The sequence below is a fragment of the Pseudopipra pipra genome, chromosome 21 (assembly GCF_036250125.1).
Source record: "Pseudopipra pipra isolate bDixPip1 chromosome 21, bDixPip1.hap1, whole genome shotgun sequence".
Classification (NCBI taxonomy): domain Eukaryota; kingdom Metazoa; phylum Chordata; class Aves; order Passeriformes; family Pipridae; genus Pseudopipra; species Pseudopipra pipra.
The window spans coordinates 5,903,970-5,930,570 of record NC_087569.1 but is presented as its reverse complement, the minus strand read 5'-3'; the positions used below and the strand labels follow the sequence as shown (position 1 = coordinate 5,930,570).

The following is a 26,601-nucleotide window of genomic DNA, read 5'->3' as shown; positions in this document are numbered from 1 at the left end:
CACTCACTGACTGATTTAGGATAGCTATGTCTACCACAATTAAACAAATCCTTGAGGGCTGGGTGTCCTGGAGCAACCAATCTGACACGGATGGGTCAGGTGAGAAATCAAGACCCATCTGAGTGGCAGGGGCAAGATGAAACAGAGAACTGCAAGTCCCACACAGCCGCTGGCAGCCCGGTGGTTCAGCAGATGCCAAGTATCACAACCTTGAACCCCAAGGGAACATCAAGGGGCTGAGCCAGCAGAGAGCAAATCAGCAGCTGCCCAAGGCTCCACGGCCCACCTGTAATGCAAGTTGCCCATCAGCAGGCAGCAACAGCAGGGAGCAAATCAGCAGCTGAGCCAGACCCCCACCACCGCTCCCCCTGCCATAAAAGCTGGCGACCAGGCTGTGCTCGGCCCTTCTCGCACGAGCCAGGACAGCAGCACCAATGGCTCAGGAAACAGTGCACTACTGCCACTCTGAGAAAGACTACATCTTGTCCCCTCACAGTAAGAAGGCTCCCAAAAGGATGGCGTCCCTCATGGAGATGAAGGAGATCTTCCGCAGCGCCGACGCCGTGTGCTTCGACGTGGACAGCACGGTCATCAGGGAGGAGGGGATCGACGAGCTCGCCAAGTTCTGCGGCGTCGGCGACGCCGTGGCGGAGATGTGAGTATGGTTCAGGAAAGATGTTGAGGTGCTGGAGCAGGTGCAGAGAAGGGCAACGAGGCTGGTGAAGGGACTTGAACACAAGTCCTATGAGGAGAGGCTGAGGGAGCTGGGGTTGTTTAGCCTTGAGAAGAGAAGGCTCAGGGGAGACCTCATCGCTCTCTACAACTACTTGAGAGGAGGCTGTAGGCAGGTGGGGGTTTGTCTCTTCTCCCAGGCACTCAGCAGTAGGACAAGAGGACATGGCCTTAAGCTGTGCCAGGGGAGGTTTAGGTTGGATATTAGAAAGAAATTCTTTACAGAGAGGGTAATCAGCCATTGGAATGGGCTGCCCAGGGAAGTGGTGGATTCTCCGTCCCTGGAAGTTTTTAAGATGAGGCTGGATGTGGCACTTAGTGCCATGGTCTAGCAACTGTGGTGGTAGTGGGTCAAGGGTTGGACTTGATGATCTCTGAGGTCCCTTCCAACCCGTCTGATTCTATGATTCTATGATTCTATGGTTGGGGTTTGGCCTGCAGAAATTCATAAAATATAGGCATGGACAAGGTTAATCTGCGACGGGGAATTTACAGCGGGGATTTGCTCAGCTCTGTCACAGGTTATTACAGTTTAAAAAGGATTTTGGGAATAACAAGTGGAATTAGTGCGTAGTGAAGGAGCTTGTTTTGGAATTGTGAAGCCACCCAACAAAACTGATGCGCATTCTACATATATATCGGTTTATATACTGATATAAATTCTGTAATGTAAATTTTGATTGACTAAGATCAGCCCTCATCATTGAACTTGGCTAAGCACTAGTAAACCTTATTATGAAGCAGCAAACCTTATTATGAGATGGAGGAGAGAGGACAACTCTCCTAACCCTTCTCTGAGGCTGATGTTTCCATTGAAGATTGTGGCAAAAGTTAAGTTCAGAGAAGGGCACCTGAGGTGCAGGTCAGGAACACTGGTCCCAGTGGCTCATGGCACTCAGAGAGAGAATGAATTTGTTTTCCTTTCCCTCACTGGTTTTCCAATCCATGGAGATCTCCTACCAGTGCATGCTACCAGTGTACCAACCTCCTCCTTTACCACACAGGTTCAGTATAACCTACAACTATAACCACTTATGTGTTTCCTCATCACCCTTTGTTAACTAAATCTTCTTGGGAGAAGCCTCAACTTGTTAAGTGCCACTGATTTGGTTTCTTTGGATCCCAATTCAGGACCCGCAGGGCCATGGGTGGCACTGTGACATTCAAAGCAGCTTTGACAGCACGACTCGGTCTCATCCGGCCCTCCTACGAACAAGTGCAGAAATTAATATCTGACAACCCACCTCAGCTCACACCAGGAATAAGGTAAGAAAGAATTTCAGCTTATTTTGAAATTGATTTTGGCGTAAATAAACAAAATCCTGCGCCATCACTGAAGCTGTAAGAACACAGAGCTGGTCTGGATTGCCTTCCTGCTCCATCTCCATGCTGCTTGTGTACAAAGCTTGTATCAGGAGCTGAGTCCATGTCAAGTGGTTAAGCACCCATGTAAAAAGAAAATAAATATTAGCTGGCACTTTTAATCCTCCTGGCTTGAGGATTAAATGGGCATGCAAAATAATCTGTCCAATCACATCTGGTATTTCATGGGTGATGGAACTGGAAGGAGATTTAATACCCAGTAGGAACTACTGGCTGGTTTATTCCACAACTCTATTACCTCTTACACTCCTCTGTGCAGCCATACTTCTGACTCAGGGGATTCATTGCTCAGAGCTGCCCATTCTGTCCTGAAGTCCCTAAAAAGTATTAAAAAACTCATTTAGCAAATAGACATATATATGTGTATTCATTCATTTTTAGGCTTGGAATGAATTTTAACTATATAAACAGAAAAGGTTTAGGTTCTTTTCTCCTATTCAAATAGTTTCAAACAGCTGAGAATAAATTCTTTACTACAAAATTCAACCATAATTCCAAGTCCAAAGTATTTTAGCACATAACAGGAGCTTTAGATGATTCTGTGCTTGTATTTTCTCCTTAAAATGAGGCACATGCTCAGCTTTTTCTGTAGAAGACATAGCTAGATGTAACTACAAAGAGCATATTGTTTCCTTGTTTAGAATCATGTGATTTTCCTTTTCATTCCTTCCTTTTCTTCCTCCTTTTCAGTCCTTCCCTTTCTTCCTCCTTTTCTGTTTAGGCTGCTTTGAGCCTCCACTTTGCTTTTCAGTCTTTAGCCTTTCTGCTGTTACTGCTACCACTTCTACTGCTCAGCACTGCTGCAGGCTGATCTTCCTGCTTCCAGAGCCAAATCCCTAAAACTTTTAACTGCCTTCAAGTGTCCCTCTGACACTAACTGGGTCTACAGACTTCTTTTTTTATTCCTTTTCTGTAGCTGGTGCCTTCTTCTAAAGATGGCATCCATGTCCAATGTCTGGGGAACCAACTCTGAGTTAGAAAACATTTGCACTTTGCTCTTTTCATCCCACTTTTGCATTCTGAAGCAGTGGCTTTATCTCCCCCACATTCCCTACTTTTTTCTGCAGATTAATTCTCTTGCTATTGTTTTACTTCAGAAAAAAAGTCTGAGCTGGCTCTGCTCTTGTTTGTTCAAGGGAACTAATATGACCAATATGAAAGTGTAAAGAAAACATTTCTAGGGCGTGCTTGTTTTCAAGGAAGTAAATACCTGTTTGTCTCTAGATGTGATGGTTTTGCCCAGCACTTTCTTTTGTGTGCACAAACTGCCAGGGAAAGGAGGAAAAGCTTTGGGCAGCAGAGATGGATGGAGCTGGAAAGCAGCACAGATCCAAACTGAACTGGAATAACACAGAGCATGGGCAGGCCTAGGAAAGCTGCATTTTAACTTTCTGCTCTGTCTTCTCAGGGAGCTGGTGAGCAGACTTCACCAACGGGGGGTTCAGGTCTTCTTGGTCTCCGGGGGGTTTCAGAGCATCGTGGAACACGTGGCCTTGCAGCTGAACATTCCCACAGCAAACGTCTTTGCCAACAGGTTGAAGTTTTACTTTAACGGTGAGATTCCCTCCAAGTCTCTTTTCTCTGATAATTAATGCCACTTTTTTGGCTCCAGCTGCCAGATATTGGGCTGCAGACACTGCCCAGCCTATCTGTTGATACCAATCCAGCTAAACTCCAACTAGGAAAATTACAAGACTTTATCAAAACCAAGTTCAGGTCATTGTCCAGGTATGAAACAGAGCTGCAGTGACTTTTTAATGGCAAGCTGTGCCAAAGGTAAAACATGTTACAGTTGCTGACAGCAGAGTTTAATTTTTTCTTGCTCCTTCAAGTTAAAAGAGTTCATTACACTGACCTGCTCTCACAACTTCCCTTTCAGTGACTTTGGGGCATGTGTGAGGTTCTGGAGCAGAGCTGGTGTAACCAAGCACAACTCTAGTTAGTGAGGTTGTTCCTTACTCAGTGTTTCCTACACTGTTTATACATCATCCTGGATGCTGCTTATGCAATGTTTACACCAGAATGACTGAACCAGAGGGACTGGGAATGGATTTGTAGCACTGCTCACACAGGGTTTCTGTTTTGAAAATATCCCTTTGAAAATATTCCCACTGAAGACTTAGGTAAAATCCCAGTTTTCACTCTTACCTTCCACTTATTTTTTGGGGAGGCTGATACTGTGAGCTTTACAGACTGCTGTTTTCTGAAGTACAGACCACAGGCATAGATCTCTCTTCATTTACAAGAAAATGTGCTGTATGTCCAACCTGTCCTTCCACCGTGTTCTAGGAGAATACGCAGGATTTGATGAAACACAACCAACAGCTGAATCAGGGGGGAAAGGAAAGGTTATTGCTCACCTGAAAGAACAGTTCCACTTTAAGAAAGTAGTTATGATTGGAGATGGAGCTACAGACATGGAAGCCTGCCCCCCTGCTGTAAGTATCACAGAAATTCTAAATTCCTTTGGGGGGGGAAAAAAAACCCCAAAAATGGAAAAGTGAGGTTTTAATTCCTGACAGGACTTCAGGGACTGATTAAAGGTGCTGAGTGTGAAGGTCTGGCACAGATCTGGTGCACATTTACCTGATATGACCTAGCAAGAGGGTTCATCTCACTGCACAGTGAGGAAATCTTTGCAGACATCAGCTCTGACGGGGTGAAATAATAAAAGAAATTAATAGAAAGACAACTTTTATAAATGATCTTAATTCCATCTCCCCTTTAACATCTTTATCCTTTCTCACCCATGCTGAGGGACAGCTGGTCCCTCACTGTTCAACATGAGTGACCAAAGCAGCTCAGTATTTGCTTAATGCTTCCCAGCTCCAGGCAAAAAAGCGGCAGTGGAAATTTTAAACCCTGCACTTTCACTGCAGGTGGTTTTCTGAGATGTAGAAATGATGATTGCTCCTGGTTAATGATTGAAGACAGGGTTAATGTTTGCTTTTGGTATCTATCAAATGGGGTAAACAGAGGTAAGATAAACAGAAGAGGGATAATTGTGGGATGCTCATGCATGTTCCAACATTTACTCATTCTTGAATAGAATTGCATCACAATTACATCAGGTTTTCAGCAAAATCTCAGTTCTGAACAATCTTGAATCTACAGGGCACTGAGACAACTCTCCTATTGGAATAAAACTCCAATTAACAAAGTGCTGCAAAATTAATTGTTAATGAAGTCCTTGTTAATAAATCTGAAAGGTGAACATGCAAAGTAAAACAGGGGAAGAGGTGAGGGGGGAATGACATACTTTTAAAATCCAACCTTAAAAGCAAACTCAATAGCTGAGAAGCTCCATTCCTTCCATGGGCCTGGAATAATCAGTGTGCCTGTTCTTTGTGTTTTTCCAGGATTGTTTCATTGGATTTGGAGGAAATGTAATGAGAAAGCAAGTAAAGGAGAAAGCAAAATGGTACATTACTCACTTTGACGAGCTGCTGAAGGAACTGGAAGAGCGATAAATTATACAGTAAATTAATCTATTTAACACCTGTAAATCCATTATACAATGAAATTAAACATTTATTTGTTTGCAAAGTTGTGTGCTGGAGTTTTTAATGATTCTGGGTGTTGGGTACCTTCATTCTTTGGCCTGAAACTCGTGTGGCAAATGGCACCATTCAACTCAAATATGTTGTAATGAAAATGGTAAGATTTTTTTATATGTCTTTCCCATGCTGGAAGAAATCAGTTGGTTATTCACTCACAAGTGAAGACCAAAGGCAGAAAATAATAAGTTAAAAATACCTTAATGGATTGGCCCCTGGTCAATTCTGCATATCTGTTGTTTCAGAAGCACTGAAGTTAACACATCTGCTTATTTTGGGTGGCAAAAGAAGGGGGCCACAAACAAGAACTTTGCCTAATCAAGAAGTAATATAGTCTAAAAGGTGAATAGTATGGCAAATACTTTTCACTGCACAGAATCTCAGAATTAGGTTAATCAGTGAGCAGAGAGATAAGAAACATCACTAAGTATCTCTGATTTCATTAAAATAGGGCTACAGTAGAACCTGAGGGAGAACTGTCACTTAACTTCACTGTTGCTCAGCCTCTCTGAAAGACATGAGTTGCATGTAAAGCTGAGACAGATGCAATATTCATCCCTCTCCAAGATGCAATATTCATCCCTCTCCAAGAAATTTATTTTAAGGCAAGTGATACAGTGGTTCCCAAACTTCACTAAAATACTCCAAACTAAACTCCAAAATGGTGATTCTGTAAAATGGCCACACTGTTTACTTAACTGTTTTATTTATTTAACAACCCACCCCCATCAGCCTATAACTGGATGGAAGCTAATTCATCAACCTTTAAAAAACAAATGGTCTACTGATTAAGAAAATTCTGTGAAACTTCAGTCTCTTCCTCTGCCTCAAATGTGGATTAACCACACCTAAGCTGCTCTAGAGATAAGTCTGACCTGTTCTGAGCACTTCTCTGAGCTTCACTAAGGAATCCTAGTTTCCTAAGGATGCCTCCTTTGTGGCTGCAGTGTCTGATCCAAGAGAACATTCTTAGGAAATGCTGCCTTTTTGTCAGCAGTTCCTGACAGCTCTTCTGAGTGTGTCTTTTCAACCAGCTTTGCTGGCACATCATGGGACTTTTATTTCCCTGTCTTGTAAGAATATCACCTGTGATAATGTGAAAAGCTTTACTAACGTGAACTAACATGATTTGTACTTGAAAAACAACTCTCTGCAGGCTTTTACCTTCTGGGTGCTTGCAAAGAGTCCCAGTATTTTTCTAGAGACTGAAGATTATTCTGAGTGTGCCAATTCTCTTTCATCCCACCACAGATTTCTAGATGGTATAGGAAGAAGTGATGTCCCCACATTTCAAAAGGTCACACTGTCTAATAATAATCAGGTTTTCATGATTAACACCAGATTTCCTTAACTTAAATCAAGGTGCCATGAGACAGCTCCTGTCCAGTTGTTAAAGCATCACCAACAATTAAAACAAATTCTGGTTTTGTCCATTCTCTGACATCACTGGGAAGGATTTTGGGGAAAGAGGAGTTAACAAAGCCCCAGAGTGAGGGATGGCAGCTCTCAGTGATGCCATCGAATATTTTTGGCAAAAAAATTGAGGCAATAATTGCTTGAAGCTACAACAGCATTTAAATACTAGAGAAGTAGAAGGGTTAAAAGAAAACAAACCCAGAAACAAACTTCTGATGGCTTTTTAGAGAAGGCAGACATGTAACAGCCACACTGAGTATCTGTACACAGAGTTTAGAAAACTTCACAAAAGCCAAGGCAGACAATGGCTGGCAGTGCTCCCCAGAACTTCTGGGAGTATTAAAGATGGGCTCTTTTAAATTCTTCCTGAGAAAAGTCTCAGCCAGCTCCAAGGGCAGCTCCTGTACAATCCTGCTTTTGTTTAGTTAAGACTGCACGAGCAGAGCAAGCACAAAGTCCTTCTGCTCCCATTGTGCCCCTCTGCAAACCTACAGTTATGAAGCAGAAATGTTTGCTTGCTGCAGTTTTTCTGCTGAACTACAAGGCCACTAAAAAAATAAATCTAACATGGAGCTGATCAGCTCCAGGTACAGGCCCTGACCCTGCAAACACTGGGACATGGCTCAAGTCAGTGTAATTTCCCTAATGCCCCAGTCAGAAGCCATGCAGGGGCTCTGTGCCACAGGGATGTTAACATTCCCAGCAGGATCCTCTGCCAGTCGGAGCGCTATGGAAACATGGTGCCGTGCCAGGGATTTCACAACAGCTCTTTAGGTCAGACTGGTTTGGAAGAAAATACCACTCCCCTTCCACTGGGCAAACATCAAGCCTGACCTCTAGCCCAGGAGGTACCAGGAGGATTACTGAGCTCAGTGAGTGGCTGAGCTCTTTTGTCTGTGAAATAGTGGAAAAAACCCAGGAGGGAATAAAGCAGTGAGAGGGAAGTTCCAACATTACAGCCAAGCTACTGATTTGCCTGAACATATCCCACCCCAGCAGGGCAAAGTCTGGAGAGCAGCTCATGTCAGGCAAGTAATAGCTGATCTCCTGACCACGAGCATGGGGAGGTACATGTCTTTATGGAAAGCTTTCTAATGTGATTATTCAGTGAGGCAGAATTGTTTAAAATTATATATTCAATTTGCATGAGGAGCCTTCTAAAAAAAAACAGCTTTCAGTCTTCGCTAAGAAGGGCACAGGACAACTAAATTGGAGTTTTAATTGTGTCTTCATTACAGTGAAGAGCTGATAATTACCAGAGACCCTTCCAGGCATTGTTCCCCACCTTCCAACCACTGGAGAGTGACTTCAGTTCTGAACTCTACCAGTTTTGCTCTAAGAAATGTTGAAGTATTGCTCATCAAAGGAAAAAGGCAGACTGGGCTTTGAATTAAGAGGGAAAATCACAACAGTGTTCACACAATAGGGAAAAGCTAACCTCAGGAAAGGTTCAGGCAAAAAAAAAAACCAAGAAGAGATTGGAACTACTTATTTATCTATTGCATCATGTTCAGTGAGTTTACATAGTTATCTGTAAGTAAAATAAAAGGAATTAATCTGTCTCTGATGGCAGCCAGAGCATGAGCATGAAGCTCAGAACAGGAGGCACATTCATTACACACCCCAGCACCACTAGTGGGAATTCAGGGGGGTGGGTATGAGACCTGTGCTGTGTGATGTCACCCCACAGAACATCCAGTTATTCCTCTGATTTCTTACTCATGCAAAACTTCATGATCCTTGAACATGACAGAATCCTCTGCCAGACAGAATTTAATTCCTAGTGCTCCTGGTTGAGGTGGGAAACAGGGATTGCATCAGAACCCACAAAATCCTGTAGCTCCAAAAATGCTTTTTGCCGTTTGTCTCTGAGATTGCTGGTTATGAGGGGTTAGTTACAAGGATAATTCTCTAGGAACAAGAAATATAGGAGGATACTGGGAGAAATAATAAGGACTGGAAGCTGATATTGTCATCCTTTGTCTCCTTTTGTAGCTAAACAGTAGCCCCAAAAGTCTGGAACAATGACAGCCCCAGACGACAGTCCTGCTCGGGGCTGGGTTACAAGAAGGATCAGCTCAAATGATTTCCTTGGCCCACTGAGCAAGCCAAGCTGAGAACTTTAAGCTGATGTAATGCAGAATTTCACTCAGTAAAATCCCATAATCAGTTGACAACAGGAGGAAAACATGAAAACAGATAAGAACCAGATCAAATAATGACTTTGTTCAAGATGGAATTCAAGCAAAGGCACAAGTGCAGCATATTTCATGTGAGCAGAAAAGAAGAAACCAGACATGAAAAATGCAGCACAATTTGTGGAGAAAAATCAAAAGGAAAAGTATCTTGTATTTATCACCACAGCACTTACGACCTCTAGAACACTCAGCAAAATGGGAGGTGATGGAGAGATTGTAAATCCACTTTGGAGAAGGAGAGCAGGATACTGGGAAATGCTGTCCCTGTCCCTGAGAAATGATATTAGCTGGGCTGAAATATTCTGTGCAATTATTTGAATTTTCCACAATAAACACTGCAAGAGGAGAGAAAACACAGGTGGTGCAATACATATAAGGTGCCAGCAAAATGTGAAAATTAAAAGGATTTTATTGACTGATATGTTCTTCCTGAAAACTCATTGAAATGTACAAACTGGACATTCAGTTACTGATTTGTACATTCAGTTATGTTACACTGATTCTTGTAGCCACTTGAAAGAGAGAATATTATTTTCACTGACAGGATGTTCACATCATTGCAGACACCAAAAGTGTTGATACATTCTAGACTAAAGTGAAACCAAAACAGAACTGGACATCATGGGACACCGAAATGCCAATTCCATCGACTCGACATGCGCCAGTCTCACACACCAATTCAGGAGTACCTACTGGACAGGGAGTGAAACACCCCACCAAGCATATGTCTGAAGTCACAAGTGCTTATTAAATTAAACCCCTTTTCCCAGATTTCTGAGCTATTTGTAGAGAGAAATGTATTGAACTGAATCGATTCCCTGCAGAGTGTTCAGCCAGCCACGCCTTGGCAGTATTTCTTTGAAAACCGTGGGCCACACTTCACAGAACTCACTTTGTGTCACGAGTTTCGACAGGTTTCAGAGTCCTTGCCAACCAGAATTCCCTATTCTCTGTCCATAAGCCATCACCTGACACAGTATTATCCCCAATTAATGACTGCCTGTATGTAAATCCAGAGCTACTGACTGATTTCAGGCCTGCTCCAACAGCCAGGTGTAGTTCCGAGCTCCCCGAGGGCTTCAGAGCTTCTGATTTCACAACTCCCACGTTTGTTTTTAAAACCTGCAGTCATTAAAATGCTACAAAAAGGCCACAGCAATGGCAATCCTCCGTTCTGCTGCTGTTACTGAACACTGGGCAGTGCCTATGTAGCAGGAGATATTAAATACTGGAGGCCATACCTCACCTGGGGAGCTGTCTCACAAAGAACTCCTGTCTCTGGGCTTGTTTTCAACTAACCGACCTTTTAATTACAGTCCTGTGTATTTTCTCCCCCCTGGTACAATCCTAAGAGCAAAAGGTCATGGGTTCTGAAGAAAAGAGGTCTTTTTTATAAGCTCAGTACAGTACTTTTATATTTCATACTATGATATACAGTGTATACCATAAATTAAGACAAATACTTGTCACTTTATCTATGTAGGCACAAGTAAATCAGTGACTTTACTGAAGTGGAGAAATCTTCAACGGGATCATGATTCTGGATTCCATTTCCTGAATAAGGGGCACTGGGAAAAAAAAAAAAAAAGACAGGGTTTAATTTCACTAACAGAGACCATGAGCACACTCTCAGTTTGAACAGCTTTTATTGTCTTCAAACTACTCCCCCTGCCAAGTCATCAGTAACACCAACATCCCTGTAACTGAAGCACAACAGCTTTGAGGACAAGTGATTTTAATACACTCTCTCTGCTCCTTTGAAGACAAATATTTCTGTTCCTTTTCACCACAATGGAAGTTATCTTACATTTTTCTGGTATACTTCCTTTGAAATGCACTCCATGGAACCCAAACCTGACATGCTTGGCGTGCTTTCGTGAGTTTTGTTATGAAAGCTTTCTTTGATCTCAAAGATCTCCTGGCTTCTGGTTCCAAAGTCTAAATTCCCTTTCCCAAGGAATGCATTTAACAAAGCTCTCGTATTTCATGAAATATTAGAGGTAATAATTTAATATAAACATAAATTTCACTGTTGGCTCCCTAAATTTTTGGGCACAAGCATTTACATGAATCTGTTCTAGAGGAGTGCTCATATAAAAGTTTACTATTAATGTAGTGATGTTTTAGCACTTTTCCAAGTTTGTAAAATCAACAGCAAAATTCACTTTACAGTTTAAGGCAACGTCCCTCCTTTCTTTTAGAGCACAAAAACTAACTCACAGACACACACACACGCTCCCCACTGAGGTGCAAAACTTTTTACTGTTGTGGGATGTGCTGAGGAACAGAAATGATGGCACACATCAAAGTCTGCCCCCAGCATTCCAGTGAAGTTAATAGGTTACCTGTGTAATAGACTAGTTCATCCCAGCCAGGTTTATGCCACGCAGCATTCCTTATATCTTCTCTGGTTTGAAGATCTTTGTAGGCTGGGGAGGGAAAACAAGCACAAAGCTTAGAAGTAACTCCTTTTCCTTCTGCACAAGAATGGCTCTCTTAAAAAGTATGCTAGGGAATAATTAGGAGGCTGCAAACACTGGGAAGGAAAAGTCTGTTGCTCTCCATGAAAAGGAAAAGCTCCCAAACCAAGGCAAACAGAAGGAATCGGGGAAGAGAGAGAATGTCTCGGACACAGGTAAGACAAATAATGCAAGAGTACAGTTCTACATGAGTGGTGTCAGATTTATAATGCTGGAATATAATATTCTGAATTGTCAGATGTGAAATCTGCACATTTTCTAACATCAATATTAGACTGAGTTTCTCCGAGTTGAAGCAATCCTAACGTGTGAAAACAGCTGGGTGTTTGTGGAGATTAATGCACAGAGAAAGCCAAGACACCTCGATGCAGGAATGTAAATAAATGCTCCACTTTCCTTTTTGCAGGTGTGGGATATGGGATGCTTGAAATGAAACTGTAAAAACCTGATTTCAGCATGAATGGGGCTGGCAGGACGTGGTGTGTCATGGTTATGGTACCAAGAGCAAATAGGTGGTTCCTAATAAGAAAGGGACATGAGAAAGTGTTGATGGAAACAGAACAAAACAGGAAATGTTCACTTTTCCTTGCTTGTTAAAGAATCAAGTTACCTACACAAAAATTAGGATCAATAGTGTGGATGCAAAACGAAACAAAATAACCCCTTCTGAGATACTCCTTTGCCTTTTGTAGAAACTTTGTCTCCTGGGCAAAGTCCCCAGTCTGTGAGGGGCTGACTCAGTGAGGAAAAAAAAAGCACAAAGCACAAGAATTTACCCCAAAGGTGATGAACCATATACAGCTGTCCAATTTGTGAGAAAAATCCTCCAACTGCTTCATTATTGTCCTGTCGGAAGCGAATCGCACGAGCCCTAGAGAGGAGCAAAGCAGGCATTAGGACCAGCAGGGCTGGGGAGGAAAGAAGGGATAAGTGAGAGGAAAACACAGCTGAAAGGAAGCTGAAATGTTAAACAGCATTTGCAGTATAATTCAGCAATTAAAAATAATAAAAAGTCTGCAATGCACTGATTTTTAGCACTAAGTAGTGAAGATATATCCACGTATCTTGTTAGAATGCATTAAAATTGGAGGTCTGCAGTTTCACTCGACTGCATTAATCATTTTTCAACAGCAGATTCAGTATAAAGATAATTGCTGGAGCAGTGTAAAGTGGTCTTTTTATACCAGGTTGTTCTAAAGCTAAATCCATAATTTTTGCCATTCGTTTTCCACAGACTGGAATTTCCACAGGGTGGAATACAACTTTTTTACTCACACACACCTCTGTACAAATAAGTGTTGTATAAATAAGATCAATATTTCTCTTAATTATAAATCTGTTGCATCTTATAAAACAGACTGGCTACCAGTATGGATACATTCATTTTATATCCTAAATTCGGTTTGTTCAAATTACTGTAATTGAAAAAATTATATCAATGACCATGACACATCTGAAAGGCCTCACCTTTGTCAAAATAACTGAAAATAGTCCAAATTGTTTAACTATCAACCACTAGAATTGCAAGGACAGTGAATGTAAATGGAAAGAAACTCACACTGGTTTTAAGTAAGACAAAATCAGAAGCATATAATCAACAGAAAAATATCTCAAAAGCTTTTAACCTATCTATTAAAATGGAAATGTAACTTTTCAAGAAACAACTTGACTTTTAAAGATTCAAAGAGCCAAGATTTAGCCCATTTAAACCGAAAGTGGTCTTGTGAAAGATGAACTTAGTTTCCCAGTTAACTGCCACACTTCCCCAAGAAGTGCTTTCTGCTGAAAATCAATGGTTTCTGCTATACTGCAGCAAACTGAAAGGGTTCTGTGAAGGAAAGCCAAACCACAGAGCCCACAGTGTTGTTTGTGTACAAAATTCCTCTTTCTTTCCTCAAAGGATAAATTAAGGGTTGAAGGACTGCTTTACAAGTCGTGCAAGTAGAGCAGCAGGTCATTAACTGGGGGATTGGCTTTGGTACCATCCTGCCACCTCCAGTCCATGGATTTTAAACATACCTCTCTCAAACAGGAGAATTCAAGTGCTAAGGCAACACTCACCAGTAATTCCCCCACTCAATCATTGTTCCAGGCTGTGAAAACAAAACAGAAAGTTAAAACTGCACTTTAAAGAAAAGTCAGGACAGCTTTCACAACATTTATGTATGGAAAACACTCTGTATTAACAAAATCACTTCCTTCCAGTGATAAGCATGTTAGAATAATCTATAATTACTCTGTTTACTGACTGTATTACCTCTTAGTCATCTGCCTGAAGTATCCAAACAAACCACAGGGTTTTCAGCCCTGCAGACATCAGTATCTTGTTGGAACCTGCCTTCACTTTGGACTCCACACTTGGAGAGCAACAATGACTCAGATTCCAGCTTTGATAAGATCCAGGTTTTTAAGACAAGCTCCGTTTTCCATCTGCATCTTATAAACACCCTTCGAGCATTTTTACGACAGCACGGAGCTTAAAAAAATAATAATAATAAAAAAAATTTAAACTTACTCTGAGTTGATAGGATCTCAATTCATAAATATTGGGCCCATCTCTGGGAACAGGTTCATTCCAGAAACTGAACTCCAGCAGTAACTGGTTCTTGCGTGAGAGGAGCATGTTACCTCGTTCTTTGCGGAACTCTATGAATTCCTAAAAAACAATCAGGAGATCCCTGTCAGACTGGGGGTTATCCTTCAACAACAAAAAGCAGTACAGCATATGGCAGTGCAGATTTTTTTTTAATGCTGTCACGGGGTTTTAGGAGAAATCCTTTCAGTTGTAAAGGCATTTGAATTCCTCTGACACAGCTGAAAATTCCAAGGACCGTGTTGATGCAGCAATAAATGTGTTCCCTAAAGCATTCAGGTGCTAAACCTCAGTATTTCTGAATATGAAAAAAAATCCTTTTCCAAAGAGGTTTCTGAACTTGCACAGGAAATTATGAGACACTGAAGTAAAAGTTGGTATCCAAACCTGCAGGTTTTTTTGTTCTGTCCTTTGTTCTGAGTAAAATAATCCATTGTAACAAAATCAATGCTTTTTACCTTATTTTGACGAAGTTTATTCATGACCTCATTGAGAGCTGGATAACCTCCTTCATATCTCCACAAATGAACTGAAACAGAGAAAAGGAACCTTTTTCAGGGATGTCACAGACCAGTGCTAAACCTCGTGGAAAAATCACAGTACAAAATGCTCTTCACACTACAGAATTACACAAAAATAGGAATCAGGTAGCAGGCTTAAAAACAGATTTTCATTAACAAAAGTACTACACATTGGGATATTTTAAGAATTATGGAATCATCTGCTTTTTGAAAAGGGTTCTCTTCAAAAATTTTGCAGTTTACTCTGAAGATAACAGGGAAATTTCTGAAAGGGCTTTTTGTTGCCATGCTAGTAAGATGTGATGACTTGACATGACTGTTATTGAAACTAAGATTCAATTTAAGAGGATGACTTAATTCCAAAAACGTGCTTTATACCAATTTCATCTAAGAGCAGTAGAGGGGCAGACTTTTCAGTTCAGTAAATTACTCCAGCACAAAAGCAACACACTTTCTGTAGGACATGAAAAATTATGCAAATGTTATTTTTGAGATAAACATCAATAAAAGCAGAAGATATATGAACATACTAGAACTGTTACATTTGCTAGGATTTTCCCCATAAAAACAATTCCAGAATGTGCATCTACACTGAGTTTTTTTTCAAAGCATCCTGTCTTTAACAAATCAGAATAAATCCCTTTAACAAATCACAAAAAGATTTATTTACAAGCACTTAACAGAGCAAGGCAATAATCTCACCTCGCAGAATCACAAAAGCTATTTTCTCTCCTCTAAAGCAGTTCTGTGCATTTTCCAGGAGAGCACATGAGACTAATGTGAGGCTCTTCCCTGTGACAGCAGATTCACCCAGTGCTCCTGCTGCCTCACCCCCAGGGCAAATTTGATAGATCCACCTAATGCTAACACAGCCTGGGCACAGGTACTGAACAAGTCACACCCCATAATCTGCTTTATTACACTGCTAGAACTGCTGCAATAACACTGCCAGGGCAGGCTGTGGATGCAATTACAGATACAGTCTGTGTTAATATGTTACAAAAGCAGCCACTGAGAAATTCCCAATTCAATTGTCTCCATTCCCCAATTCCCCTTCAACTTCCAGAACTGTCTCTTGGACATTGTTTGGTTTATCTGCTGTTATTTCTCTGCTGTTATTTCTTTGCATTTTTTTCAGTGTCAATATTGCAATATGCTGTGAGTGCAGGGAAAATTAACGTGTGCACAAGAATATTTTTCAATTACAAAGCACTGACACTGATCCTGGTGTGGCTCTAACCACAGAGCTACAGAACCTCTGTGTATTTGTATTTGTGGCTTCCCATTCCTTCAGTTTCCCAGAGTTTAGGACATTTTTCAGGTTTTCTCTCTGCACTAGACTTTTTGGAGTTACCTCTGTAGCAGCTCTTCAGTCATTTCTAGTTCCAATGTTTTCAATCTGCATAGTTAGGCAGTACCCTTGTATGAACATGAACAGAAATACTTTTAATTTTCCCCAGTAAAGCCCGAGTTTATTGTTAAGTTTACAATGCAGTGATTTCTTTCAGATGGTTTGAATGATTTGCATTTCATTATCATACAGCAATTACAGCATGAGAGCCTGAGTAAAGCCTTTATACTGGCCAATGAGGGATTAATAAACTCTGGCTCTGCAAGCCTTTGCCTTTACCCTAAATATTCAGGAACACGATCTGTGCCCATGAAAAGGACCACATTTTACAAGCATTTCCCCAAAAAACTGTTAATCTACCACCTGGAAAACATGAAAGTGTATTAACAACAGGACAAATTTTAGGGATTAAAGCTTTACTGTCAAACTCAGCACGACAAAAGCAAGCACTGCAAATGTTAACACGGCCAGTAACTGATGCACCACCCCCTTGCTGAACACATTGCCACAGGTTTTACTGTCAACAGAGATGATTTAAAGAGAAGAAACCTGCCAAGCACACGTTTCACTTGCATGGTTTTACATTCTGTTGTACTTCTATCTCCTACCAGCCTGATCTTGCTCTCCGTACCACGTGTTCCAAGTCCCCACCAGTGCACATGGGTAGTGTTTTTCTTCATGAATCTTTGGCAGCACCTCTTGACTTGAAAACAAGGAATACAGACACTAGGTTGCATTGCCTTCAGGGAGGCCACAGTTGATATGTATAACAAATCACCACACAGCATTTATGCTAGGAAAATTCACAAGCTCTACTTTTCAGAGGGGAAAGCTGAAATACTGAAATCTGCTACACAGGGGGGAAAGGGTTGCTACAGCAGTGTGAAAAATTAAGGTCTGTGTTACCATTAGACTGCAGGACAAATACAAAGCATGGGAGGATTCTTTCGATGCAATAAATTATGTCTATCACCTAAAAGGTTAAACAACACATTAGGAAAACAAATATCAGGGTGTCTCCCTTACAGAAAATGCAGCCTAACTACACGGGTGACTTGTTTGAGGAAAAGCTTTTCTTTTTCAAGGGAGGGAGAATAAACAAAATTAGGAAAGCACAGTCTTCTGTAGCAGTTACAATGCTATTAATTGCTGGGCTGAATGAATAAAAATGAGTATTTTGACAGACGAAATGATGACTGGTACTCACACACTTATTGGTTTCTACCATTTCAGAAAGTGGTCTTAGTTTGAAGGCAACTTACCCACCAAAGCATACAGTGAAACTGCCTTAAAAATACCTCCAACACAAAATTTCTGTTTTGACTATTTTCAGTATTTCTAACATTTTTTCAAACTTCAGAAGTGGCCTACATTAGCATAAGGAAATTAAGTTTTACTGATTGCTGACTTGGCCAAGAAAGCCTTCACTGCACTGTGCTTTGATGAGTAAGTCAATTAGTCTGGTTGAACTTTGCCTTTTATATTTTTCCCTGAATAATTACTCTTCTTACTCAGTTTGGCTCATAAGCAATGAGTCTCTGCACAGTATCAAATAATAAAAAGTAGGCTGGTCTGGGGCTGGGAGTCATTAGATGTGAGTTTTCCTCTTGATTCTGCCACTGACTTTGCAGACAACCTTGAGCAAATCTCATTACCAATTTGTACTTCTAGATTTCTCACTACACAGTGTAAATAATATGATAAAATGACTCTCCAAGGACATTTTCAAGGACGTTTGACCATCAGTTCATTTTTTCAGAGCAGCATGAGATCCTAGAAAGGCAGTTTTAAACAGGAATGATAAATTATTACATAACCCTACAGTATACTGTTGCAAATTATAGGAAAAAAATGCCCACAGAATACCTTAGGAACACTATCTTTTTCCTTTTCAGAGATAACTGTCCCTAATTCTTCAGAAAGGGTCCTTAACCACAGTGATTCACAAAGTGCTCTTGTAATTGTCCTCATTACATTGTTTTTTTATTAGCACATGATGACTAATCCTTATTCTGATTTGATACAGAATTAACCTGTTCATCTTTTATTTAGGGAGAGGAAGGAGGGAAGTTCAGAGAGGTCTAGTTTTGTTTATTACTCCTTTCAAGTTTTCTCCTTCCCCGAAATACTTAAAATTTGCTTTGGAAAGAATAAATCTAACCACACATATTTCATCTACATGCTGTCAGCAGTTTCTTTCTTTGCTATTGTCTCTTTCCTTGCAAATAGAAACCTCTGCTTTCACTCAACATTTAGGCAGCTCATGAAATAATGCAGAGAAGTGGTTCCCTGTCTTGCATAATTGGAGATGTTTATATTAAGCTTTTAAACAGAAAGCTGGTTGAATGCTAATTGTCCTTCCCTGTGTATTTATGTTAAACAACAAACAAAAAAAGCTAAAAATACCTCGAATGAACGTTATTCTAGTGGATTTCTGTGTTTTTACAGAAAGGAAAACAGCTCTGGGTTATCCAGCCCCATTTCAAAGCTGAACAGATGAAGGTGCTGGATGAGCCACTCACGGCTGTGCAACCAACCAGTAACAGTGGGGGACATGAACTGGGAGTTGGGAACTTCTTCTCCTCCCTCCAGCCCAGCTGGTGCTCACCAACACAAGTAAAAAATTGGTTGCAGTGGGGTATCATTATGCTGGGAATGTTTTATTTAACTGACAAGTTGGCCACTGTCAGTGTGAAAGCATTGCTGAGCGTGAGGCTCACAATTCCCAATTTAAACATCCAGTTCTTTAAAGGCAGCTGTTCTGGCTCCAGAGGGGTGATTGTGTAGGCAGAAGAGGACTAATATTTCTGCAGTTTCATCCTTAAAGTACTAAGTTAAAAATGTGATTAATTAATATGTTTATAAAGCTGTAACTTTTCGGAAAACCTGTAACACTAACCCTCCCTTTGGAAGAAATCACCCCAGTGTAAATACTCTATCCAAGGGTTTGTGTAATTCTTTAGGAGCAGATCTCAGTAAAAGGACTTGTGGAAAGGGAGATAAATGAGCTGAGAGAAAATCAACCCCGTGGTTTTTAACATCTCCTCAAAATTGTACTTCACTCTAATAGTGGTGTGTAGTTTTACTTATAGATGATCTCTCCCTTTCCTCCCTGCATGCAGACAATAATCATCCTCAAGACATTCCTACCTGGCAGCTGCAGTGGGACATGCTAACATTCCAGCTGCAAGGATCAGTAATTTTAAGACCATTAAGGGAAGGGGGAAGAGCTGTTCCAACAAATGTCACCCAAGCTCTCACAACAGGAATCATCCTGAATTGCAGCTTAGGAAAACACCACCTCCAAGAGGGAAGGGAGGGGTGAACTGAACAAAGGATCTTTTGCCATCTCTTTCCAAGAATAATATGATCTCTTTAATACCAAATCCTAAAAAAGCAGAATTTTGCCACCTCCCCTCTAAATAACTACAATATCAGCCAATTTTCAGACCAGCTTGTGATCAAATGAACATGTCTAAAACATGAAAACATAACACACACACTTACCAAAGCTTGTTGTAGGCCTCTAGACATTCTGGTTTTACATTGTGAACTGAAACAACAACAGGACGTGAGACATGGGGGACCAGAATAAAAGAACTGGTAACATTAAATACCAAACCACCACTCACACTGTATTTTGTACAGACTGCTGGTCTCTCTTTTGGCCAAAAGGTTGGAGTGGGCATCTTTCCTCGGATCCACTTTGCGGACGAAGAGGGATTTTAACCAGCTGTCCTCGCGAGGTCTGTGAGCTGAGGATCCCAGGCCCCTGCAGGGAAACAAGGAGCTTTAACTGGCACCAAGGAAATTCCCACCATGAAGGGAACACAGGCACAACCAAGTTTAATACAAACAGCACCATAACACACACTTACACGTATCTATTACTAAAAATTCCCACTGTTTTTTTTTTTTTCCTAGCAAGGAAAAGGCTGTTCATTCCCCACTGAGATTTATCCTCTCTCAACCCATTTCACCAGCTACAGTTAACCACACACTATCCATGTTAATTCTCTCTGCACAGGACAGGGAATGGCTGCTTTTCCTCCCTCTTTATCTCCTTTTTAATCTTTTCTTAGGTCAGGGCTGGGTCTGTCATGATGTAGACAGACAGGAGTGAAAAAGAGCAAAAAACTGTGTACGGTGTAAATAGGAAACAAACTGCCATATGTTCCCGTGTTGCTTAAATACAGCTCTACAAAAGGAAAAGTTAAATGGCTTGTCTTTCAGGAGAAAAAAAAAATAGCATGAAAGTCTAATTTGGGAGAAAAAAAAAATACAAGTGGCAGGAAACAAACAGCCTGCAAATACTCCAGTTCCAAATTCTGGCAGCTGCACCACGTAGAGGTACCACATCCATGCTCTTTGCACTACATTCACATTTCCCTTTCTTTGAAACACAAGAATTTCACTGTCCTTTTTTTATCTAATCCTTATTCACTTTCAGCAAGTACTCTTTCAAAATAATATCAGCTCCCTTTACATCGCAGAGCACACGAAACAACTGATAACTGTGATTTTTTGAAATGATGTGTTAAAGGAATTGTTCTTCTCTTTTTCAGCTCAAGAGCCCTCAATCACCAAAAACTGTGCAGAAGGACAAGAAATCTGATAAATTTAACTGATTCTCTACAATGTCTGACAGGGGGACCCCAGGCTCAAATGTTCTTTTCTTCCATCTCATAAAATCACTTCCTTCAATTTACTTTTCTTTGATAGCCCTACACCTGCCAGTGTGGAGAAAACTAATTCCAACTCAATCCTCTCCTGAAATACTAAAGTATTTCTCTGACATACTAAAAATGTGGTATTTATACCACATACATTTATTTATAAGCTGAAAATTTAAACCTTTTCCTGCCTCAGATGTCAAGTTCTCGCCCTTAATTACTGACTGGGAGAGTCAGAAGATAGCTATCAACCTTCAATCCAAAGCTGTCTTCCAGATATCAAAAGTTTGTGACAGTCATTCAAATTGAAAAAAAAACAGGGAAGAAAAATCTCAATTTCCTTTGGGAAAAATATCCTCATGAACACGCCTGTCTGCATCACACAAAAGTAGTTCACACTAGCAGTGTTTTACAACAATCAACCTTTTAATCCCAGTGTCTGAAAATAACACAATGAACTGGTTCACCCCGTGGAAGCAGGATGGAGGAAAGGAAAAGCATTCCATAGCAGAGGAACAACCACCAGAGAAGAACAGCTGCAGCTGAGATGACCTTCAGCATTAAGGAGGAGTCTGTAAACACCTTATTGGTGTATTTATTGAAAATGGTGCCTTCCCTGGCCCTGGGCAAACACACAAACATGTGGCTGTGCTGAAAGCCAAGCAGCTATTCCTGAGTGCAGGCATTTGAAGGGCATTCCACGATAAGGCTGTTGCTGGAGTGGAGCTATCTCTGATCTCAGCTGGAGCAGGCCAGGCACAGGTGACTGCAGTTGTGTTGTCACATCAAGTGCCACAGCAGCACAAGCTGTCCCAGAGGACAGGGGGTAAAACCCACTGAATAAATCCGAGTTGTTTTAAAAAGCTCCCTTAAAGTAAGCACTAAATGCTCAGTGCACACCAGAGACAGAACTCAGTCCCAGTCCTGCAATACTCAGTTTTCAGCTCAGACCTGTAAACCATTATCATTTCCTCCCCTTTATTAAAGAAAATTAGCTAACTAATAATCCTCTTCTATGAGGATCATTGCAGCAAACTTTAAGAGAGAAATAATCACAGTGCTTTTTCTGTGAACCAGCTTTATCTGCAGTAAGAGTAAGCTGGAGTTACAGGGATAACACTAAGAAGCAAAAACCAAATTCTTTTGCTATAAGGAGAATCTCATGACTTGAATGTTAAACTGCATCTAAAACTGGAGGGATAGTTCATTACAATACAATGAAATGAGTAATACTTTACATTTATGTAAAATCTTTTACCCAGCAACTGTAAAGTTCCTCATGAGCATTGACTAACAAATCACAACTATCCACCTAAATATACACCTTAGTTAGAATAAAGGCAGGAGCTAAATTTATTAAAGCAGATATTCACTGCACCCACCCTGAGATGCAAGGGCCTGATTTTTAATCAATATCCTCAGAGAAGCCCTAAAATACCCCTGTCATTCTAGATACTCACAAATCAAGAAGCCCTGATTACTGTTTCACTTGTGTGGGCAGAATGTACCCAAAATTAGCTCTGGAAGAGAAGGGACTGAATTCATGTCTTTGGACTGTCAGTTGTGAGCATCAACTTGACTTTGGTAGCAGGTTCTTATCCTACAAATATTAACTATGGGCTTAGCTTTCTTGCTACAAAGATTGGGCTGTGAACATAAAAGGATAACACTGAACAGTTTGCTTAGATTAGATTAAAATTGTCAGTGAAAACACTTCTATCCCCCTTAGCTTCTGCTTTAGCACAAAATATAACCTGGGTGGGAGATATCAGGTCAAGCATTTACATTTTGTAGTAACCCATGTCTGCCTGGAAGAGAAAGAAAAACAACTTGTCTTTCACTTGACAGTTTTTGATTTGTGATCTGAACAAAGTTTATTTGAAACTAAAATAACCCCAAAACATGCCCATAAAACCTCACAACATATAATTCCTACAGCCCTCCCTGTTCCTGTGTTAAACTGCTGCCAGGGATGCTTTTAGTCTTGCACAGGGGCTGCTGCCCATTTTGAGGCTTGTGGCAGCAGCTTTCCTTGTCTCAAAGAAAAGGGAGGAAAAAATGTGTAGATCCATCCCAGCTTGGAAACTCAGGCACTTCTGTGTCTCCAACATCCTGGGAGCACATCCTGGGAGCTTCCTACACCCAAGAGGTGTCCCGAGAGCTCTGTGTGTGCCTGACCCTGCACACATCAGATGTGGCCATGCAAATCTGTGCACCCCAAAACCTGATGGATGTGCCTCTGTGTGCCCTGACACCGGGGGGTGCACACACATCCCAGCTCCCAAGGAAAGCACGGATACATGTGCCCTGGCTCCCAAGGGGGGCACACACACAAGCAAGGTGTGTGTGTGCCTGTGCACGAAGGCAGGAAGATGTTGGGGTGCACAGTCCTGCACCCCAACACCTGGAAGACGTGGATGTTGGGCAGGGGTGCAGCAGCTCTGCATCCCGACGGGAGATGCTGCTGGGTGTGCACCCTGTTGCTCAGAGGAGCTGGGATATGGAGCAGCTACACAACCCAACTTCGGAGGGGTGTGGAGCACCCAGACACTTCAGCCCCAGGGATACATGAGTGCAGGGCAGCTGAGCACCCCGAAACACGGAGGTACGGGATTGTGGGGTGCCTGTGCTCCCTGCTGTGTGCAGGGCAGGAGTGTCCAAGCAGGGGAAAGGGGTCGGTGCAGGGGAGGGATGGCAGTTCATGGGTGGGGTGGCAGCGCAGGGCTGAGCTGTCCGTGCAGGGGAGGGGTGTCCAAGCAGGGCAGGGGGGTCGGTGCACGGGTGAGGTGTCAGTGCCGGGCTGAAGTGTCCGTGCAGGGGTGAGGGATCCGTGCAGGGGAGGTGCATGGATGAGGTGTCCGTGAAGGAGTGAGGTGTCCGTGCAGCAGAGGGGTGTCGGTGCATCCTGAGCCCGTCCCCAGCGGGTCAGCAGCGCGGCCATCATCCCACCCAGCGGCGGACTCCGAAGAGGGAAGGAAGGGGCCGGCCTTGCGGCCCGTGACCTTGAGGGACACCCCGCCGAGCCGCACTCCCCGCCCCAGGCCCGGGGCGCCATTTCCAGCCGGGGAAGGGGAGAGGCGCGGGCGGGGGGGGAGGAAGCTCTGCGCGGGCGGCACCGGCTCCACCGCCCAGCCTCCCGCGGCGGCCCCGTCCCGCCCGCTCGCCCCCTCGGGGCTCACCTGAGGGCCAGCCCGCCGCCGGGCGGCAGGCGCGGCACAGCGGCCGCTCCCGCCAGGCTCCTCCGCAGCAGCACTCGCGCCGCCATCTTGCTCAGGCCGCCTCCCTGCTGGGCCGGGGGCTGCGGCCACGCCCCCTGGCGGGGACCCGCCTGTGCGCATGCGCGGCTGCCCCGGCGCGGGCCCCCCTCACGGCCTCTCAGCTCTGGGGGGACCCGCACCCGGGTTTAGGGGGATCCAGAGTCGTTTGGGGGGCACAGTCCCGCTGTGAGGGTCCCATCCTGGTTCGAGGGAGACCCAAGCCTCCTGTTTTGGGGAATCCCAGGCCCCTGTTTAGGGGGGGATCCAGACTACTTGGGGGGGGGTATTTCCCAACCCCGTATTTAGGGGACCCCAGCCCCAGTTTGGGGGTTACTCCTCGTCCCGGTTTGTGGGTGACCCCTCTTTACCGTCTCACCTCAAAACCACTAAGAGCAAGCCCAGGCGTTTTTTGAATCACGTGCAACATCTTGTCCCTCATTCTCCTGCTATATTTTTCCCCACAGTGCAGTTGAAGGGTTTTCTTCACACTCTGTTCAGCCACAGTCAGGGATAATTTGGTTGAACGGGTGGTGTGTGATGGTATCCAATCTTTAAGTAACTTGAAATTAAGGATAAACTGATAACTAGACTAATACTTAAAGAACAGTTCTAAAAACAACCAGCGAATAAACACAGAAAAGTCAATGACTAATCCTTATCTTTCCACATAATATCTATAACATTTTTATCACATCACTGCACACATTCCCTTGCCTTTTTATGATTTCGCTATCAGCACTCTTGTGAGAGTAATCCCAAAGATAACATCTAAGATATGCTTTAACATCACTAAAGTACAGTTGTTGTGCTGCCTCTTTAAAACAGTTTAACCTACAATTGCCATCACTCTATTAAATAACAATTTGAAATGTTATTTGTTTTTAGTCACATTTTGAACTGACAGCATGTTGAGTTCTTGAGCAACCCTCCCAGAGCCCACCTGTACACTGGAAAAGCGATAACCTTCTGTGATGAATCAGTCTTAGAAAAAAAGACTTAGAAAAAAAAGCTGTGGCATTTTCACAGCTACTCGAGAGAAACTGCAGGAAATAAAAGTATTTACTTCCCTAATTACATGTAAGTGCAACTACAACCAAGCAGGAAACTTATCCTATTTCTTATAAATACTATGTCTAGTTATTAGAACACTCATATCCCCATGTACTGAGGGTCAAGTTCCTTTACTCCCTTCTTTGACACAACTTCAGTGTATTTTCTACAGCCCAGGGCCATGTTCTGCCCCAAGTCTGATTTCTCTCAATCTCTGCTTGGATAAAGTTTCACATTTTACATTCACTTGGACAGGAGTCAAAGCCCAGGCTTCCTTCCCTTGGCTGAGGGCCTCCATCAACCAGCTACAGTTACTGAGTAATTTACATAAACCTAAACCTTTGCAACAAACATCAGTAAGAATAACCTACAGCCATCTGCTTAAAGCACCTCCTCAAACTCAGAGATCATGGCCATATTATTTTACACAGGGATATTTAAATCAAGGTGTCTTCACATCCCACCCCACCGACCTGACACACAGGACAGCACGTGAGGACAAGCATCCAAAGAGCAGCAATTTTTTGGTTTGGAACACTGAAGGAATTTTAAGTTTCTCATGCTTCCTGTCCCAAATAAGTTGCTGAGTAAAATCAGGCTTTTTTAGTGGTCTGTGGGTAGCCAAAACTGATTTTGTGCAGGTGCAGGAAGCTAAAGGGCAAATGATTTACACAGTGGAAGAGAACATAACTGGTAGCTACTAGTGCAAGATGGCTCAGTTTCTTTAAGGAAATTAAATTATTTTAGGTCAGAAGAACTCTGTTCAGATACACCTTGTTTTGCTTCTGATCTTAAACAAAGGCCAATGACACAGGCAGACACTTCAAAAAACTTTCTCACAACTTTCATACCCCACATTCCTCTCCTGCAACTGCTGGGTTTTGAGGCAGATGCTCCTTTAGATCTAAAGGAGAAGTCAGGAACACAAGGCTGCTGCAACAACTGCACGCTCTCAGCTTGCTGTTTGTCCTGGAAGGCAGGACACAACACCCCCAGAGCTGTATCAGGATAAAGTGGTCTTTTATCATTAACTGCTATGGCCTTCCAGCTCCATACTAAAGCATGCAGCAAATCAGCACCTGTATCTCCCCAAAATGTGTTGTTTTAATTAGCTTTTCTGATGGGACTAAATCTAACCATCTTTACTTTTTTGGCTTTGTGTTCTCACCAGCTTCTCTGTCCTGCTGGCAGTTCAAAGAGAGCCAGCTATCCCAGAACTAAATACTCCCTTTGGACAAGTTACCAAGCCAACCATTCTAAGCTGCCCAAAAGTTTTATTCTCACCTTACTGCCACTAGAAAAGCAAGGGGCTGTGTTTCTGTTAGAGATTTTGGAAGTCAGAAGGCACTGCAGTGTGGGATGAGTGACTGTAAGTGGAAATAAGGACACA

General features: G+C 42.4%; 2 protein-coding genes across 2 annotated transcripts; one reads left to right on the top strand and one right to left on the bottom strand.

Moving 5' to 3' along the window:
• The first annotated feature begins 326 nt into the window (after positions 1 to 326).
• Positions 327 to 5,661, top strand: PSPH (phosphoserine phosphatase). Its single transcript, XM_064677858.1, has 5 exons — positions 327 to 655; positions 1,864 to 1,998; positions 3,524 to 3,669; positions 4,405 to 4,553; positions 5,475 to 5,661. Exons 1-5 carry the CDS (start codon positions 435 to 437, stop codon positions 5,583 to 5,585), a joined length of 762 nt encoding a protein of 253 aa, XP_064533928.1. The 5' UTR covers positions 327 to 434; the 3' UTR covers positions 5,586 to 5,661.
• A 4,016-nt stretch (positions 5,662 to 9,677) lies between these two features.
• NIPSNAP2 (nipsnap homolog 2) lies at positions 9,678 to 24,226 on the bottom strand. Its single transcript, XM_064677857.1, has 10 exons — positions 24,084 to 24,226; positions 19,864 to 20,003; positions 19,739 to 19,784; positions 16,840 to 16,934; positions 14,818 to 14,888; positions 14,282 to 14,422; positions 13,828 to 13,859; positions 12,543 to 12,637; positions 11,632 to 11,715; positions 9,678 to 10,854 (listed from the first exon to the last, which is right to left on the bottom strand). Exons 1-10 carry the CDS (start codon positions 24,167 to 24,169, stop codon positions 10,790 to 10,792), a joined length of 855 nt encoding a protein of 284 aa, XP_064533927.1. The 5' UTR covers positions 24,170 to 24,226; the 3' UTR covers positions 9,678 to 10,789.
• Between the last annotated feature and the right edge of the window lie 2,375 nt (positions 24,227 to 26,601).

What these genes read in the sequence shown, in the direction of transcription:
- PSPH (XM_064677858.1), top strand. Translation starts at nt 435, where the DNA reads ATGGCTCAGGAAACAGTGCACTACTGCCACTCTGAGAAAGACTACATC. An exon ending in GGCGACGCCGTGGCGGAGAT is followed by an intron (nt 656 to 1,863) that starts GTGAGTATGGTT and finishes ATCCCAATTCAG; the next exon opens with GACCCGCAGGGCCATGGGTG. An exon ending in GTTGAAGTTTTACTTTAACG is followed by an intron (nt 3,670 to 4,404) that starts GTGAGATTCCCT and finishes ACCGTGTTCTAG; the next exon opens with GAGAATACGCAGGATTTGAT.
- NIPSNAP2 (XM_064677857.1), bottom strand. Translation starts at nt 24,169, where the DNA reads ATGGCGGCGCGAGTGCTGCTGCGGAGGAGCCTGGCGGGAGCGGCCGCT. An exon ending in TGAGATCCTATCAACTCAGA is followed by an intron (nt 13,860 to 14,281) that starts GTAAGTTTAAAT and finishes TTGTTTTCACAG; the next exon opens with CCTGGAACAATGATTGAGTG. An exon ending in ATTGAGTGGGGGAATTACTG is followed by an intron (nt 12,638 to 13,827) that starts GTGAGTGTTGCC and finishes GCTCCTCTCTAG; the next exon opens with GGCTCGTGCGATTCGCTTCC.